This window comes from Panthera leo, chromosome C1, assembly GCF_018350215.1.
Source record: "Panthera leo isolate Ple1 chromosome C1, P.leo_Ple1_pat1.1, whole genome shotgun sequence".
Lineage (NCBI taxonomy): Eukaryota > Metazoa > Chordata > Mammalia > Carnivora > Felidae > Panthera > Panthera leo.
The window spans coordinates 61,263,364-61,282,550 of record NC_056686.1 but is presented as its reverse complement, the minus strand read 5'-3'; the positions used below and the strand labels follow the sequence as shown (position 1 = coordinate 61,282,550).

The 19,187-nt window shown below is 34.4% G+C and overlaps 1 protein-coding gene across 3 annotated transcripts in view; it reads left to right on the top strand.

The window, feature by feature from the left end:
* LRRIQ3 (leucine rich repeats and IQ motif containing 3) overlaps positions 1–14,448 on the top strand; it is a 219,520-nt gene extending 205,072 nt beyond the window's left edge. For 2 of the 3 annotated variants that reach the window (XM_042952923.1, XM_042952922.1), the window contains 2 exons: positions 1,510–2,239; positions 11,506–12,072. In XM_042952923.1, the coding sequence (XP_042808857.1) occupies positions 1,510–2,239; positions 11,506–11,662 (887 nt within the window). In that variant the 3' untranslated portion in view covers positions 11,663–12,072. Of the gene's footprint in view, positions 1–1,509; positions 2,240–11,505; positions 12,073–14,346 lie in introns of those variants that run through there. The other variant, XR_006206379.1, reaches the window with a different exon arrangement.
* The last annotated feature ends 4,739 nt before the right edge of the window (positions 14,449–19,187 follow it).

The window sequence follows — 19,187 nt, the reverse complement described above, 5'->3', positions numbered from 1 at the left end:
AAACTTTTTTTCTTTTAATTAAAAAAATTTTTTTGAAATATTTATGAATTTTTGAGAGAGAGAGAGAGAGAGAGAGAGAGAGAGCATGAGTGGGGGAGGGGCAGAGAGAGAGGGAGACACAGAATTCTAAGCAGGCTCCAGGCTCTGAACTGTCAGCATAGAGCCCGACTTGGGGCTCGAACTCACAAACCGTGAGATCATGACCTGAGCCAAAGTCAGAGTCTCAACTGACTGAGCCACCCAGGTTCCCCTGGATGACTTTGTATTCTGGTGAATTACCTTTTTTATTTGCTAGACTTGATTTTCTACTTCATTTTCGCCTCTGCTTCCTTTTCTGATGTTGACATTCTTATGGCCTCTAATGAAAATCATGCCTATTTGCTTCTTCCCTACTGCCTGCCTAGACCACAGGTCCTACCTTCTTTATGATCACCTCAACTTCCGTAAAACCTCCACCATCAGATTTGCATTTGACATATAAAGACTTTAAGAGAATTTTCTATTAGAAAAACTAAAATCTTTGTAGACTATAGTTAGTAGAGATGTAATTTTAATAGAGGAAATTAGTCAAATATGGAAAACATCTTTTTTCTAAGACTAATAAGCATAACTTTTTTCTAACCTGTATTTGCCATCTGATACTGAATTCATAAATAGGTTTGTCAGAAAATAAATATGTGAACAATAATGTGATTCAAGCTATTATATTAGTTAGGTTGGCTATAATAACAAATAGACCCAGAAATATATATTGACTCAAACATAATTGCCATTTATTTCTAGTTTATATGAGTCCAAGTTTGACTAATCCTGGCCAGTGAGTAGTTTTTCAAGCAGTGATCCTGGGAGCCAGGGACTTTCCACCTTGTGGATTCACCATCTTCTAGGGACTTATTCTTATCTCTGTACAGTGAGTCAGAAAAAGAAAGAAAATATAGAAAAGATATATTTGTTTCTTAATAGCCTTGAGCTGGAAATGACACATAGCACTTCTGCCCACATTTCACTGTAGAGGACTTAGTCTCATCACCACACATAATAGCAAAGGAGGCTGAGGGATTCATGTGTCAAATATAAGAAAAAGCAATGTTAATGGCAGCTATTAGTTCCCACCAGAATTAAGACAAATATGGTAAAATGTATTACAAATTCCTTTGCAATATGAGATAATAAATATATCTAAAAATAATATGCATGGTGAAGTACTAAATGTAAGATAAGATACTGCTATTGAGTTATTGCAAGTTAAGTAATTGTGAGAGATAATGTAGGAAATATAGGAATCAGTGCATTTTTATGTTAAATGGTTTCAATAGTGATTTCCCTCTCCAAAATCACTATTAAAACACAAGTTTATAAAGAACATCAGTAGGGAAAAATGTTTCTTAATAAAGCCAATGACAGGTTCTTGTCAACTTTATTAATGTAGCTTTCAAAATAATAGGGACAGAAAATAAGCTGTGCTTAGCACTTACATAATGTATTATATTTGTCTTCCCTGTGGTGTAGGTCCGAAGGAATCTGAAGATGAAACTGAAGGTGAAGAATTGGATGCCAGCTTTAGGATATCGGTGTTCAAACTACCCATACATACTTCAGGTTCACTCAAGTATGCTGCATTATTGAAAGAAAAGGAGCAAGATTATTTTCCTACATATGTCCAGCCATTTTCTACCACTCATCAAAAACCAGAAATTACAAAAAAGGACATGCTGTTGAAGGGTAATGTAAGAAAAGAGTTTTTTACAACACACAGAACTGGTATAAAACTCCGAACACTTTGTGATATTGATAAATGTTATTCAGAGCAAAAGAAGCAGGAAAGCCATAAAAAAAAAATAACAGCTGTAACTCTGGCACAAGTTGCCCAGGAAAGAGTTAGCTTAGCTGTTCAAGAAAACTTAAATAAGAAAAAAAATGCTGCACAAAAACTAATTGCAAAAGATAATGAGACAATTCGGAATGGTTTACAACAACTTTGGCAGGACAGATTCAATTACCTTGAAAAAGTTAAAGAGAGGAGAGCTCAGTTTCTGAAAGAAAAAAAACAAAAGGCTGAAGACCGTTTATTAATTCAAAACATAAGTAATGAGCGTACTCTTTTATGCAAAGGAATGATTAAAATGGACAGATTGAGGAAGAATCAGGCTGTCTTACAAGAGAAAAGTCTGATTGTTCAGCAAAGACTAGAAATGGAAAAATATCAAAAGAATTTACTTAAACAAATGAAAGAAATTAGGTAAGTACAGTCTTGATATTATAGAAACTTTTAAGTCCATTACATGTGAATATTGCATACTAAGTGCCGAGATCTAATAAACAGTACTTTGTTTACAACATGATATATTCTCTTTGAAAAAATAGAAACTACAACAAAGATGAGAAAATAAAATGACTGTATCTCATCCCACCTCCACCCTTATCTGATAAAACCTGCTTCTCAAACAATGGTTTTTCTTATCATAAATGGCATCGTCATTAGCCTCTTGACAGTGCTAGAAATCTCAGTGTCTTTTACAACTCAGTCTGTCTCATCACCAATATCCAGTATGTTTCCTTAATCATTTTTCTGCTAAAGGGAGTCTCAAACTGATCCTTTTAGATCCCTCTTTTCCCATTCTAATGCACACTCTCATAATCACTCTAAGAATTCACCTTTTATCCTTCCAGGTGAAAGTTCCATCTCCATTCTCCAGACTTCCTTTCCTCAACCCATAGCGGTTCTCCAGCCTACAAGCCTCAACTGTCTTTAAAATTTAGTTCTGATCTTTTGTTTTTGTTTTGGCTCCCTCCCTCTCTAGCCTTTTTTATTATTTTTTCTTTTTCCCTTTTTTTCTTTTTCTTTTTAAAAACTGAGAAAAAACTGAGAGTTGATGGGGGGTGGGAGGGAGGGGAGGGCGGGTGATGGGTATTGAGGAGGGCATCTGTTGGGATGAGCACTGGGTGTTGTATGGAAACCAATTTGACAATACATTTCATATTTAAAAAAAATTAGTTCTGATCATGTTACTTCCTACTTGTGTATATTGACACCTTGCAATTGTCCACAGTATAAAATCTAATCTAAGTGGCATTTCAGACATCATGCTTTGTTCCAGTTTATCCAGACTCATCTCACTAAATTTTCTGCCATAGCTTCCTCTCTCTTCCCCTAAAAGCACTCTGGATTTGCTCCTGATAGATTAAATTATTCTCTACTCCCTACTCAGATTTGGAGTTTCTTATTCCAGTGACCTTACTAATACTATCCCCTTTTTCTTCAAATATGCACTCTGAAAGGGTACTACCAGCCCGCAATGTTAGTGCTATCTACATATCATTATGCAACACAAGCCTCTATGTTATTATGCAAATTAGAATGCTTTGGAGTGCTCAGATTGGTGAGGATAAGATACTTGTTATTGTTTCTCCAGGGAGACAACATCACTAGTGGCTGATTCTTGCTGAGTGTGGCTGTGTTTCGCCCCTATTTGTTCCCATCATGCAGTGTATGAACTGTACAACCCCTGACAAAATTCATCCTTTTATTATTCATCCTTTAGTAACCAACTGAAATAGTATCTTCACTTTTAACCCTTCCCCAACTGCTCTTACAGTCTGAATTAATCCTTTTCATTTGGCAGTTCTTTCATAACACTTTATTTAAATCTCAGTTATAGCAGTTATCCCAAGACAGCCTATATCAGGTTAGCTTGTAAAGTCCTTTATAAGATAATTTGGTCTATCTTTCCATTTCAGTATCTAGTACAATGCTTAGCTTCCAAATTATTGCATAATTATTTATTGAAGAAAATAGGTAAAAAAAATTTTGAAACCCAGTTTTTAAATTAGTAATGGTTGTATGTAAGTCCATTTAAGTCATATACTAGAGCCTGTGGGGCATGGCAAATTTTACCATACTTACACCAATAGCTTAAGTATTAAGTACACTTATTAATACTTAAGCCATTGCAATGAGAAATAATGCATATTTTTTCAAAATGCTTGTATAGTGAAGATATGTAGCCAGAATTATTAAATATATACGAAAAATATAATTGACCAAGTTTTGAGAATAGCTTCACTAGCTATTAAAATACATATCTAAGAACAAGTTCTTATTTCATGATAATAAATTTTTCGTACACATTTTTTTCTTTCTCTCTGTGATCATTGGCATTTCTACTGAGGAATACTTACCTTCAGTTAGAATTATTCACATGGTAATTCACTTTCAGCTGTTGAAGATGTCAGGTGATGTGGGGACATAAAGATTATTTGGCCCCAAGAAACTGAAAATCTAGGTGGGAGATAAGTCATCAGGCAATAAGACTGCCAGAGTTAAATAATAATACAAACAATAATATAAAAACTATCAAAGGACAAAATTAAAATTTCCAGTTAAATGGTAGGTAATAAATAGATGAGAGTAATCTAAGATACCTTCAAAGAGAGGGCATAACTAAACATCAAAGTGTTAATTCATTTCAGTTCTTCCCTACACTCATACAAAAATTAATAACATATTCTTGATCCTCTAAGAACCCACAGTTCAATGGCAAATATAAGCGTATATTTGATTCATTACAAAACATAGAAGTAGGAAAATTACAACTGTGAATTTGAATTTGGAAAAGAAGAAAGCTGAGAGGAAATTATTATTGGCAGAATGGATGAGCAAAATTGGAGAGCTCAGAATAGGAAATGTGGGGGGAGAGGAAGGATGTTGTGAATACTGTTCTACTTACAGCAGAGTTTATGAAGGAGAGTAGTTGAAAGTACAGTTGCTTAAGAAACATTAAATTGGATTAGAAATGGCCTGTAAAGCTCAGTGGATAGTCACATGTCAAAGACCATTAGGAATACTACCAGGAAAAAAAAAATTGCATTTTAAACATGCGTTTTACCACAGACCCTGCTTTTTAAGAAATGCCTTAGAACACTTATTCTCAGAATACATTTTGGACAAAGAAGTCTCAAACAAATGCAAAAATTTTTTAAAATTGTTTCATGATGATTTTGTGCAAAGGCTCTGAAAATTAGTATTGATTCAAAATACATTAAGCTATATTTAGTAAATTTAAGCTTTATTAATTTTCAAAGGATCTTTTTGTTGAGGTATAATTAGCATATATCATTCTATTAGTTTCAGGTGTACACCATGTTTTAATAGTTGTATATATTGCAAAATAATCACGCTAAATCTAGTTAACATCTGTCACCACACATAATTACAATTGTTTTTCTTGTGATGAGAACTTTTAAGATTAATTTTTCAGCAACTTTTAAATATGCAATACAAGTATTATTAACTATAGTCACCATGCTGTACATTACATAACATAACTTATTTATTTTATAGCTAGAAGTTTGTACCTTTTGACCCCCTTATGTTTTACCCACTCCCCATCCCCTACCTCTGGCAAGCACCAATGTGTTCTCTACATCTGTGAGCTCTGTTTGTTTGCTTGTTTAGATTCCACATATAGGTGAGATCATGTAATATTTGTCTTTCTGACTTATTTTACTTAGTATAGTGTCCTCAAGTCCATCCATGTTGTTGCAAATAGCAAGATTTCCTTCTTTTTATGGATGAATAATATTCCATTGTATATATACCACATCTTCTTTACAAAGGATATTTTTTTAGAATGTAAAACTGTTACTCAAATATAAAATAAACACATCAAAGATTTTATTTAACTCATTAAAGAACCAGTAAGATGTTATAACCAGTTCAAATGACAGTTCTAAGAGCGTGTATATGTAAAGGCAATCAGGAATGCCAAAATAAATTTAGTCATTATCCACTGGCAATAATCAATTATAACTCCATTGGACAAAATTCACTTATACTTTATAGACAAGAATCATCTGTATTACTCATAGTTTTATTCAACTTATAAAGTTGTAAAATAGATCAAAGAGATTGAAAGGTACAGATAACTCTGAAGGGAGCACCAGACAGGATTCCCAGTAATTTTTGTTTTTTTACTCTTTCAAAGTCTTTCACACAATTTCATCTGATATTAGATTGAAGCTTATCAGTCACAGTTTTATCCTGGTGACATTTTAACTGTCCTAACAATGTAAATACATATGTTTAAGGCTTGTCTAGAAATACTTAGAGATCCATATAGCTGCTTATTTCATCTACATTTAAAAAAATACTATTGAAGTATAGTTTACATGCAAAGCCATATTAGTTTCAGGTATACAGCATAATGATTTGACAATTCTATAAATTACTCATTGCTCACCACCTTAAATGTAGTTACCTTCTGTCACCATATAACATTATTGCAATAGTATTGACTGTATTCCTGATGCTGTATTTTTCATCTCTGTGTTGCCAGAGGGAAGTCGGTTGGGGGAGGGGTGAAATAGGTGAAAGGGATTGAAAGGTACAACTTCCAGTTATAGAATAAATAAATCATTTACGTTTTTAACTGCCATAATTAAAAACTATGGGGTGTCTGGGTGGCTTAGCAAGTTAAGCATCAGACTCTTGATTTCAGCTCAGGTCATGACCTCACAGTTCATGATTTGGAGCCCTGCTTTGAGCTCTGTGCTGGCAGACAGTCTGAGATTCTTTCCCTCTCCTTCTCTCTTTGACCCTCACCCGCTCGTGTTCTCTCTCTCTCTCTCTCCCCTCTCTTTTTCCCTCTCTCTAAATAAATAAATAAAATTTAAAAATAGTTTGTACTAGATAGGAGCATAACTAGACTTTTCCTAGTTATAAGCAATTTTTGAACTATTACTGAGGTTCTTTACATACCTTTTTAGGTATGAAAAATATTTCATATTTTTCTCTTCCAAAATTTAAAAACATTTTCCTTAATGTATACTCTGTGTGTGTGTGTGTGTGTGTGTGTATGATTTTTGGAAATTTTTATAATTTAATAAAAAATATATTTTGGAAAGAGAATGAAAACTAGTATGTCAAAATACAAACCTAGTACAAATCAATGTTAGAGAAATTCAATCAGCTTAGTTTTATCAGAGTAAATTGAATGTCTGGCCATCATTAATGTGTAGAGGATACAGAGTCAAATGAGCTTTCTAATGTATCTTAACTGAATTATCTTCTCTTGTAAGGTGCTGCAAAGATATTATCCTTATCCTTGAAAACATACAGGAATAAGGCAATGTTCTGGTTATGTAGGTAATATGTCCTAAAAGGCATTACTGAGTTTTATTATAAATGTTTCCAAGTGCAGATTTTGTATCAACATGCAGAAAAGAGCTGTGAGTCAAAAAAGTAAAATCTTTCTAGAGACTTAAGCGGTTTTTTGGCTCTTTTTCTCTTGGTTGATTCTTCACTAGTGTATCAAACCACTTGACCTAAAAGCATTTTGATGAATCTCAATAACTGGTGAAGTCATTACTGAGAATGCAGTTTCTGATCCTGCTGTGGAATGAGGATGAATGAAAAAAGAAAGCGAAACCATACAGCTCTAGTTTAGAAAGTTGATAAAATGCCCCCAAGGGTATTTAAGAGTGAATAAAAAAGAGACATTGAAATGAAAGAATTTATTATATATCAGGTAAAAGCTGGTCATGAGCTTTCTAAAATATTCTTGTTCACACTCTGAAAAAGTGACGATACTGTTCAGGACAGAACAACAGGGTCCAGTAGAGTATCAATTAGCGTGGACGACCTGGCACATAAGGTACTATCTAATTGCACCATCTTCTCCTTGTCCTTCGTTTGGTCATCAGTTTACCTCCTAGACTACTCTCTTCATTCACTGTGTGTTTATATTCTGGTTTGTAAGGCTTTTCTCCATCCAACTTCAGCTATAGTCACAGTGAACTTCCAGATTCATAAGAACAAACCTCCCAGTTGCCCAACAAACATTTTTGGATTTCAACAACCTGTAAACTCATTTCCATAGACATGTAAAAGCCTCCTTGTCACTTGGAACTGCCCGACCTCTTAAATTTTAAGTTCTTGTATACTTGTTTGTGGGTAATTCTGTCTTTTCAATTCTTTTCTTCTGTTACTTTCACTACACACTTATTCAAATATATTGTGACACTCAGCCCTCAAATAAACTTCCTTATAGACTTCTTTTCTTTTCATTTTTGGTGTACCATCCAGAGTTCATATCAGTTATTCTTTTCTCCATTTCATTCAGTTTCTCTGAAGTCCTTTCATTGCCTCCACATTGTTAACCACCCCAACTGCCACCTTGGAATAATCCAACTATCTTTACTTCTTGCATTCCAGTTAAAATGGCTGAAAGAGATTACTAATTTGTAGATTTACACTAATATTAATTATATGGCCTCCAACTTGAGCTGCTCCTTCAGTTGCTTACTATTTTTCCTTTTACTCACAAAAGTACATACATGGCAACAAGAACTTTGCATATGTAATTAAGAGTACTAATTCATCAATCTTTAAATAGAGAAATTATCCTGTATTATGCAGGTGGGTCCAGTGCATCACATGAGACTTCACATGCAGGGACAGAAAAGAAAGAGAGATTCAGAGTAGAAGGATTTGATATGATATTGCTGACTTGAAGCTGGAGGGGGTTATGTCGAAAAGTGAGAAGGAAATGAATTCTGACAACAACCAACAATTTTGGAAAGAGGACCTCACAATCTGATCAGAACCACAGCCCTGGCTGACACCTTGATTTCAGCCTTGTGAGAACCGAAGCAGAAAACCCAGATGATGATCCATGCTGTGCCTGGACTTTTGATCCATGAAAACCATGAGATAATAAAATGGTGGTTGTTGTCAGCCAATACATTTATGGTAATATGTTATACAGCAGTAGAAAAATCCAAACTCTTTGTTGTTCCTTCCCCAAGTTTGCCTTGGTTAGTCTAGGACCTTTGCATTGCCATATAATTCAAATTTTAATAAATTCAAAATACCTAAATTTAATACATTTAAAATAAATTTTAATCTAAATTTAATCTTCTATATATTTAAGACAAATTTAAATGTTAATTTCTACGCAAAAGACTCTTGACATATTAATTGGGATTGCATTGAATCTATAGATAAATTTGGGGAGAATTGACATCATGATAATATTGTCTCCCAGTCCTTGAAATGGTAGAACTTAACATTAATTTAGATCATTTTTACTTTTTTCAGCAATATTTTATTATTTTCAGGCATAAGCCTTATATATCTTTTTAAAAAATCTTTTTAGGGTTATTTATTTTTGAGAGAGAGAGAGAGTGCGTGAGCAGGGGGAGGGGCAGAGAGAGAGGGAGACATAGAATCCGAAGCAGGCTCTGGGCTCTAAGCTGTCCTCTCAGAGCCAGAGGCGGGGCCCTGAACTCAGGAACCATTAGATCACGACCTGAGCCGAAGTCAGATGCTTAACCCACTGAGCCACCCAGGTGCCCCCCCATCTTGTATATCTTTTGTTAAACTTACATCTAAGTGTTTGTTTGTTTGTTTTTATTTTTTTGATGCTATTGTAAATAGAATTCTTTCTTAGTTTTGCTTTCCAATTGTTTGATCCTGGTATATATAAATATAATAGGTCATTATGTTTCTCTTACTCTTCAGTGCTTTTTAATAGTTTTTGTTTTGTTTTGTTTTGTTACATTTTGTCCATAGTTTATAATTGTTATCTATTTAATACATTTATTATACTTAACTACTACTATTAATTACATTTGCAAGGTCTCTTTTGCCATGACTTCTACTCTGCTACTTGTCCAGACATAGCTACTCTCCAGAGATCCAAACTCAAAATAGTTATAGCTATTTTCATGGAGTATTAAATGTTAGGCATTCCTCTAAGGATTTTAAATGTATTTGCTCATTTACTTCTTACTAAACCGTATGAGTTAGTCTGTCCCTTTTTAAAGATGAAGAAAATGATTCAGATAGAGTTAAAATAATTTGCCCCAAATCACACAATCAATAAGCTGCAGATCTGGATCCCAATCCCAAGCAGGATAGTTTTACTACCTTTCTCTTAAACCATAAGCCATTCCTTCTCGCTCTTGGTCATTACCACATCGATAGCCACGCTCCTTTAAACATAATGTTATCAAAAGAGAATTCCAATCTTTCTCTTCATCTGGCTGTTCTTCCTGTGTTTCCTATGCTGACGAATACCACTAATATCCATCCAATAAAAAGAGTTATTAAGTATCAGTGCACCTGGGTGGCTCAGTCGGTTAAGAATCTGACTTTGGCAGGTCATGATCTCACAGTCTATGAGTTCTAGCCCCGCATAGGGCCTTGTGCTGACAGCTCAGAGCCTGAATCTTGCTTCAGATTCTATGTCTCCCTATGTCTGCCCCTTCCCTGCTCATGCTCTGTCTCTCTCCAAAAATAAATAAACATCGGGGTGCCTAGATGGCTCAGTCAGTTAAGCGCCCAACTTCAATTCAGCTCAGATCATGATCTTGCAGTTTGTGAGTTTGAGCCCCCGCGTTAGTCTCGTGCTGACAGCTCAGAGCCTGGAGCCTGCTTCAGATTCTGTGTCTTCCTTTCTATCTGCCCTTCCCCTGCTCACACTCTGTCTCTCTCTCTCAAAAATAAATAAACATTTTAAAAAATTAAAAATAAATAAATAAATAAACAAACATTAAAAATTTTTACAAAAAGGAATGCTTAAATGTCACACACTGTTCTAAGGATTTTATATGTATTAACTCATTTAGTCTTTTACTAACCCCCATGAATTGGATATCCCCTTTTTAAAAACGAAGAAATTGAGGCAAAGAGAACTTAAATAACTTGTGCAAAAATCACATAGTCAATAAGGCAGACTTTGTAGACTTTTGCCTTTCTTCTCCTCAAGTCCAGATTTCTGAGTATATCTGAATACAAATGAAGGGTTCCATGATCTGCTTGCTCTAAGTCTGTTTCTCCAGGCTTATCTGTTCCACTGTTCTCTTTCCCAGAACTTCATGACCCAGAAATTAGAGTGTTGTCACTTCTCAGAGCATGCCAAGCTATGCTCTCATCTTTGCCTTTATTTTAGCTGTTCATGCTATCTAAACAAATATATGTGAACAAAATGTTCTTCCCTTTTACTTTCTGCCTGAAAAGTGGAATACCATCTGAATGATATCATTTAAACTGAATTACCTCTAAAGACCCTATCTCCAAATACAGAAACATTGTAAGGTACTAGAGTTTAGGACTTCAACATGAATTTGGGGGTTGGAAATGGGGACACAATTCAGTCCATAATGTCCTAGAAGAAGCTTGGATTTAGTGAGCCTTCAGTAAAAGTTTTGCAAATCAGAGCATAGTCTGATTTCGATGCTTTTTTGGGAATCTGTATCAGGGCTTATGGGAATTATGTTACAGCCAAGAGAAATCTTAGAAATATTAGCCTGATATGCATATTATTGAATAAATTATGGATATTATTGATATAATAAAATTTTATGAAATAAGTGGAGTTCTAATTTTTTCCCATTTGTATATGTCTTTTTTAAAGGCATCTACTTTTATATTAACACCTCGAATAAATGTTATACTTTTAGTCATTTAAAAATATCTCATTCTATTACTTTTTTTCCTCTTAGGGCTCAAGAAACATATAAAAAACACTGTGAAGAAAAATTTGTTATCGATATGATTATCTTTCAAAAAGCATGTGAAAGATTTCAAGATGCTAAAACAAAAGTTGCGCTTGTGAGAAAGAATTTAGTCTTTAAAGTTCCCAATGGAACAACAAAATGAACCAATGCCATGTCACATCTGTGGTCACTTTGAATTATGGCTATTATATTTAGTTAAAGGACTTTGAAATAATACTATTAAAGAAGAAATACTGTATGTAACAAGATGTATTTGTATATAAATGTTCTAAAAATATAAAGAATAAAGCATTTGTCTTCTTGATCATAATTTAATTTAAATCAAGTTAACTTGACACCCCCAAAGGTGCCTTATATATCCAGATGTCCAAGGAACAATTAAAACTTATTTCATTAATTGCAGGAAATAGTGCAAAGGCATTACTTATATTGTTTCATATCCCAAGGATAGAAATCCTAAAGCTATTTTCAGTTTCTCTGGCATAGTAATTTCTGCCCCAGCTGCTGACTTTTATTAAGACACTGTGTACTTTCATTAGTTTCATTACCTACTTTCACATATTTAATTATATCTTGTTTATTTCGTTAAAACAGTATCTGAATTTTTTACTTCAAAATAAAAGTTTCACCATTATATCAGTGATTCGCATTCTTATAAGAATTAAAAAAATATAAAATATAAAAGGGAAATTAAACATTCTTTTTGGTTTTCTTAGAGATTGTAAGATTTTTGTACATTTACTTTTTTTTTTTTATTTTTTTTAACGTTTATTTATTTTTGAGACAGAGAGAGACAGAGCATGAACGGGGGAGGGTCAGAGAGAGAGGGAGACACAGAATCCGAAGCAGGCTCCAGGCTCTGAGCTGGCAGCACAGAGCCCAACGCGGGGCTTGAACTCACGGACCGCGAGATCATGACCTGAGCTGAAGTCGGCCGCTTAACCGACTGAGCCACCCAGGAGCCCCATGTACATTTACTTTTGATGTATTTGCCTTTTGCATATATTTGAGAGAAGAAAGGAGAGACAGAGACAAAAGACACATAGTTATATAATTGTGTTTATAAAGCATATAGAACTAGTATATATATTAATTTTAAGCCTAATGTATATTCATGGTATAAAATTAGAAAAAATAGAGATATAAGAAGATATAAAATCTTTTGTAAAATTTAAGTTAATTTTCAATAGTTTTTCATTTTCCTACAAAAATAAATGCCTCAGATTTATTTTGACATTCTCACTTAATACAATGTAGCTAATGCCATTTAAATATCTAAAACTCAGGGCGCCTGGGTAGCTCAGTCAGTTGGGCGTCCGACTTCGGCTCAGGTCATGATCTCGTGGTCCGTGAGTTCGAGAGACCCGCGTCGGGCTCTGTGCTGACAGCTCAGAGCCTACAACCTGTTTGAGATTCTGTGTCTCCCTCTCTCTCTGACCTTCCCCCATTCATGCTCTGTCTCTCTCTGTCTCAAAAATGAATAAACGTTAAAAAAAATTTAAATATCTCTTTAATACTCATCAGTTATATATGCAAATTTTTAAGTGTTTATTTTTAAAATTCTCTTATTTTATTAGTCTATGGTAAATTTGCAAATATTAAGTATTTTACAGCAGCAGTTATTCACTTGTGCTATGCTGGACTGCCAAAAAATGCTTATACTGTTTTCCTAATTTTGGTAAAATAATACCTGTCTATTTAATTCCATGGCACCAGCTCTCACTTTTCCTGTTAATTTGCAGATAACTAATGAGTAAGTCATATTGATATTTCTAATTATTCTTCAAAAAGAACAAAGGTAGATACTGTGAGGTGGCAAAAAGCATGACAGATATAGGTTCCCATGACAAGTTAGATAATCTCTCTGCTACCCCAGTTTTCCATTCTGTATTTGGAAACAATACATATCTTTGGGGGATTTAATGAAAAGAACAATCCATGTCATATAGTATTATTATGAGACTTAAATGAGAAGAAAACACATAACGCAACACGATGCCTTACACATAGTATGCACTTAATAAAGGTAAATGTGTAGTAATGGAGACAGAAGTCTTTTCTGTGTAATTACAGGAGGATTTGTCACCTTTTTATGTAAGAGTTGAGGAGAGACAAATGCCATTAAGAAATAGTAGAATTTTTTTGCATGATATATTTGAATATAATTTATACATTCAATCAGTAAAATTTGTTGAATGTTGACCTTCCTTTATTTTCCCATTTCATATTTATATTTTATAACCTTTATCACTCAATAATATCCTTGATCATTTCTATCTATCCATCTGTGAACTTCTTGAAGAAAAAACTTTTTATACTCATCTCTGTGTTTCTATTACTTTGTACTAAGGCAGATATTATATTACACACAATGTTTTGTTTTTTTATCTCTTTTTCTATTTAAGCTCTGTCCCAGGTCAATCTAATGAACTTTATTGCCACTAACTGTTTTGAAGAATAAAAAATCTGTATCTCTAAGTTATATCTTTAAGTATACAATATGCCTCCTATATTTCCAAAAGCATGCTAGGCTTGGAAGACCTAAAATATTTTTTTTAAATCATACACTAAAGTGGAATTCACTGTGTTTTTATTTACTATTTCCTCCCTCCTCAATCTTGTTTCTTTTTCTATATTCCCAAACGTCCATAGATTCATTACCATCTAAATGGTTTTCCATATTAAAAGTTTAGAAGATATTTTTTATTGCTTTCTCTTACCCCAGTACATCTTATGAAATATGAAACCCTATAAATTCTATTTGCAGAAGGTCTCTGTGTCAGAGACTGTCTGGCTTTTCACCAAACCTATTTCCTGTTTCTCTAGGACACAGTCTATATTTCCCAGCCTCCCTTGCACAGTTAACTGGAGCACAGGACTGAATTTTGACCAATGAAATCTGAGTAAAAGTGATTGCCAACTCTTCAGGTGTGTACCATGCACTGTCCTATGATCTTTCTCTTCTTTGGCCACCTTGGAAAACATATGCTAAAAATGGCTGAGCCACAAGATGAAAAGAGCATCATGGGTTCCTGAATCACTGCTTGTACTGTGATCAAAAACACCTGTTTTGGAAAAAAAAAAAAGACCTGTTTTGTTCCTTGTATTATCCAAAGGAAAATTCAATGATGTTAAAATAAAGGCTTTGTAACCCAACCAATTATGCCAGGCTATCAGTTAATAGTGATTTAGTCAATAAAAAGCTTGCTACCCAAAGTAAGAGTACTGTCATCACAAAATACCAGCATATGTGTTGTTGGCTTTCCTGGATAGTGAGGAAACGAACATTGAGAATGAAAATATGGACATTTCACCTGGTAGGTTTACCCAAACATTCATTCCTAAGAAACACAACTTCCTGCTTGTAAAGTGTTGCAGTAGTCTTTCATTAACTTAGGTCTACACATAGAAGTATATGGAGATGTTCCAGAGATGACTGGAACTCTATTCATATTCTCCGATGCTCTGTTTCCTCTTGATGGAGACTTATTAACCAAAGGAAGTTTGGAGATTCCCAGCTTAACGCATGGGAGAAATCTCGGCAGCATGAAACAAAAAGGGGGCACACAGAGGAAAAATTCAGTAAAAACTTCTGGTACTGTTGCCGTAAGAAACTAATAGCTTCTTCTGAAATGTTGATGCTGAGAAAGAGGTATCAACTATGTATCAACTATGTCTTACACATTCAGGTTATTTCCATGTTATTGGCTATTGTGAGTAATGCCTCAAGGGAAATGGTGGTGTGGATATTTCTTGGATATAATGATGGATTGATTGATTGATTATAAATACCTAGAAGTGGAATTTTTGGATTATGTGGTCATTTTTTTTTATTTTTTGAGGATAGTGCCTTGTCAGTGCAGAGCCCAACACAGGGCTCAAACTCACAAACCATGAGATTGTGACCTAAGCTGAAGTCAGACACTTAACCAACTGAGCCACCCAGACGACCCTCTTGTGACCAGTTTTATCCTAAAGTTTATCTTATCTGTTTTAGTGATGTGTTACCTGAAGACATAGGGTACACTTATAGGTGGTATAGGAAGCAGTCATACATTCTAACTATAGCCTTATAAATACAGTTGACCTTTGAACAACATGGTTTACAACTGTGTGGGTCCATTTATACACAGATTTTTTATAGTACAGTACTGCAAATGAATTCTCACTTATGATTTTCTTAACATTTTCTTTTCTCTAGCTTACTTAATCATAAGAACACAGTATATATTACATACAAAATATGTATTAATCAACTGTTTATGTTAGCAACTATATATATTATCAGTAAGGCTTCTGGTCAGTGCTAGGCTATTAGAAGTTAAGTTGTGGGGGAGTCAAAAGTTATACAGGGATTTTTTACTTTGTAGGGGGTCTGTCCTTCTAACTCCCACATTGTTCGAGAGTCAACTATGCATGCAAAAATAAAGATCATAACCTCTACCCATATTGTTTTCATTGTTGTGTCACAAATATATTTGCATGGTTTCATTAATATGTCTTTCCTTCCTCTCCATTTCCCCTAGTCCTTATATATAAAATATTAATGTAATATCATAATAGAACTACAGAGTAATGCACACTGTACAGTAATCCTGAGCTCCAAGTAGGATGTAGTAACTAATGAGACTTGGAATTATTTCCTTTAGAAATTTGTATGTATACTTTTTCTGGTTGTTATAAAGAATACTTATGTTAGAATTGAGCCACTTTTGGTGGGAATAAGAAGTGTTGGTATCAGAAGAAGGATGTAGGTGGACATTTGTCAGGTTCTTATGTTTGCTTTTGTCTCTAAATCATTTGAATGACCTTTCTTGGGGAAATAACCTTTGGCCAAGTCATGCTTTGAGATATGGACTCATGTCCCAACACAAAATTTAGAGGAATCAAATAAGTTTCACCCCAGTTTCTGGCATATAGTCAGCCATTTGATGCTCATGCTAGTACTTTTAATTCTGTAAGAGTGATGCACCAGAGACAAATAAGTCATTCACAGTGGCATTAAGAGTCCAATAGTGGCAGCAGAAAATTTTCAGTGTTAGCAATCCAAAAGATAATTTCTGAGGCATTGCTCAGCCTGGACTCTTGCTACCTATCCTCCTTTGGTTTCTACTCATTTACTGAGCTGATTCCCAGTTTTTCCTGTTGATTCTTAAGTTACCTAATATCCTTACAGCGAGTATCTTTTAGTGCTCTCACTAGCAATGTTCTCAGTTGCATGTAAGAAGAATAAGAATTCTTATACACTTAGTTCATTTCAATAGACCTTAATTTTCAAATGTAAATGATTATTTCTGAAATTGACACAATAGACTTTTTGTCTTAATCACCCAGAACAGTGCCAGAGCCATAAGACATGCTAGATTATTATATTAATTTATATTTATGTTAAATGATTAATATTATTCATTTTCAGTGTTGTCATGTTTTAACTTTTGGGGGAAATTGGAAGAGGATGCCTCAGAGGCTGGTAATCAAAAGGCACAAATTAAACGTCAGTCATGGTAGTTTTTGTGTACAGCCCTATTACATTCATCTTACCTTATATTCTGATCATCTGTCTACTTGTTTATTTTCCTCAGTTAGTTTATAAAATTCTTGGGGTCAGAAATGTGTGTCACTGTCTTTCTGTTCCTAGCTGTAAATCTAAAATGCAAATCTACTCTTTAGTTGGGTTCCCATTCCTATAGGATAGTCAAAATCCTTTTCACTTAATAGGAAAAAAAAAATCCTTAATCATTTTGCCAGTTCCTACCTTTCCAGCTCTCTCCTGCCTTCAAAACTCCCAATTCCAATTTTCCAGATATCAGACGACTCACAATTCTCAAATTCCTCCGCCTGGTGTGCCCTAATCGCCTTTTCTGCCAGCAGAATTTCTGAAAGGCCTTCTAGAGTCAAAGGAGCATGCTCTGTAAGAGTTTTCACATTGCTTCTGTGCATGGCTCCATTATAATACTTACTACATAGCATTACAGCAGATTGATTACATTCTGTTCCATCTGTTTGCAGATTCCCTGTATTTTATTAATTTCTGTATCCCTGGTGCTAAAAAAAGTCAAGAAAGAAGGATATTTTTAATTTTCTGAGTATACTATTTATTCCTTCAAATAGTTTCAGGAACAAAGGATTACCTCTCAAGATACTTGTTCTTATAAAATTTTCTGACCTGTGTGGGGGAACATATTAATGAATATATTTAACAGACTGATAAAGTTGAGATACAGGCATTCAGTACCACTAAAATTTCAAGAAGAAAACAATCTTCTGCTTTATGCTTTGAATTAACTATCTCAACTGTTCTGCTGAGGAATCAACTTTTAGGTTAAAAGCCCCATTTATAGTAATTTCAAACCTCCTACTCTCCCTTCTTTCCCACATTTAGAGGGGATAAAAAACAAACTTGAAAGCTGACTTTTTTTTTTTAGAATTTTGCTTCTTCTAAAAATGTGGTTCTTTAGATAAAGAAGAAGAGTGATTATGAGAGTTTAAATAAAGAATGAAGTACTTTATCATAGCTTTGGAAAGATTTCCTAACATACTACCTGCATGCATAATTATCAACTATACTTTTCCTGGCCTCTTCTCTCCCCTCCTGCTGCTCTTCTGCTAGCCAGAATACACATTGCAGCTCAGTCTCCCTATGAAAGTGTCAGCCACTGTCATGATACAACCCTCATGATTCACAAAGTAAAGTACATTGGAAAAGAGGAAAGCCACTGTTATCATACAGACATTGGTTTCCTTCTATTTGAAGGGTCAGGGACTTGGAACTCCAAAAAACCCCATCAGAACAGGTTTTTTTAAGTGGTTAGCTAATTTCCCTCAGATTACAACATGCCTGTGAGATGAGCTGGACCTCATGAAAATGGCTGACTTGTGTGTCAGAAAATCTGTAGCTATTGGCCTCATTCACCTGATATTGAGATGTAATAAAGTTCTGTGTTACAAAATCATCTTAGTACTTGGAAAAAACCACAACACATCATAAAATGTACTTCCTGTGTATACTCATAAGTCTATGGGTGTGTGCATGTGTTTCCGTGTGTACGTAAATACAAAGGTGCCAGTCTGTATGTGTAAATAAGAGCTACTAAAAATGGCTACAGATAAGAAAAGCAGTGGCTCAGACACTCAACCACAAGAGACGTCTCTTGAGTTTAATTTGGCTAAAGGAGAAAAATACACATTATTTCCCAGGCCTTGACAAAAGAAGGACTTTTTATCTAGTTTACTTTTGGAGAGTGTGATAAATAAGTGGTTAAAAACAAAACAAACAAACAAAAAAAACTAATGGATAGTGCGAGGTTAAGAGGTTGTAATATGAAAGACTTCGTAGGACTGGATTCAGATTTTTGTGAGACTTGAGGTTTATTCAACTTGGGAGAGTCATTTTTTAGAAAAACTATCTGAAATTACAGATACGAAGTTAGTCACCTCAGGGCTTATAAAAACAAGGGGTACTGACCTTAATCCTCATTATCTTCACTCTAGATTTTTCTGCAGCCTGGAAAACTAGAAGTCTCTTGAAGAAAATGGAAAGAATTCATGAGAAAATGTCACTATTGGAGCTAAAGAACCTTCATTTATCTTCTCATGAATAGAGGTGGTCACCAACCAGGTAGGAACTGAATGTTAAATTTGTATAATATGCAGTAATACTTCAGAAT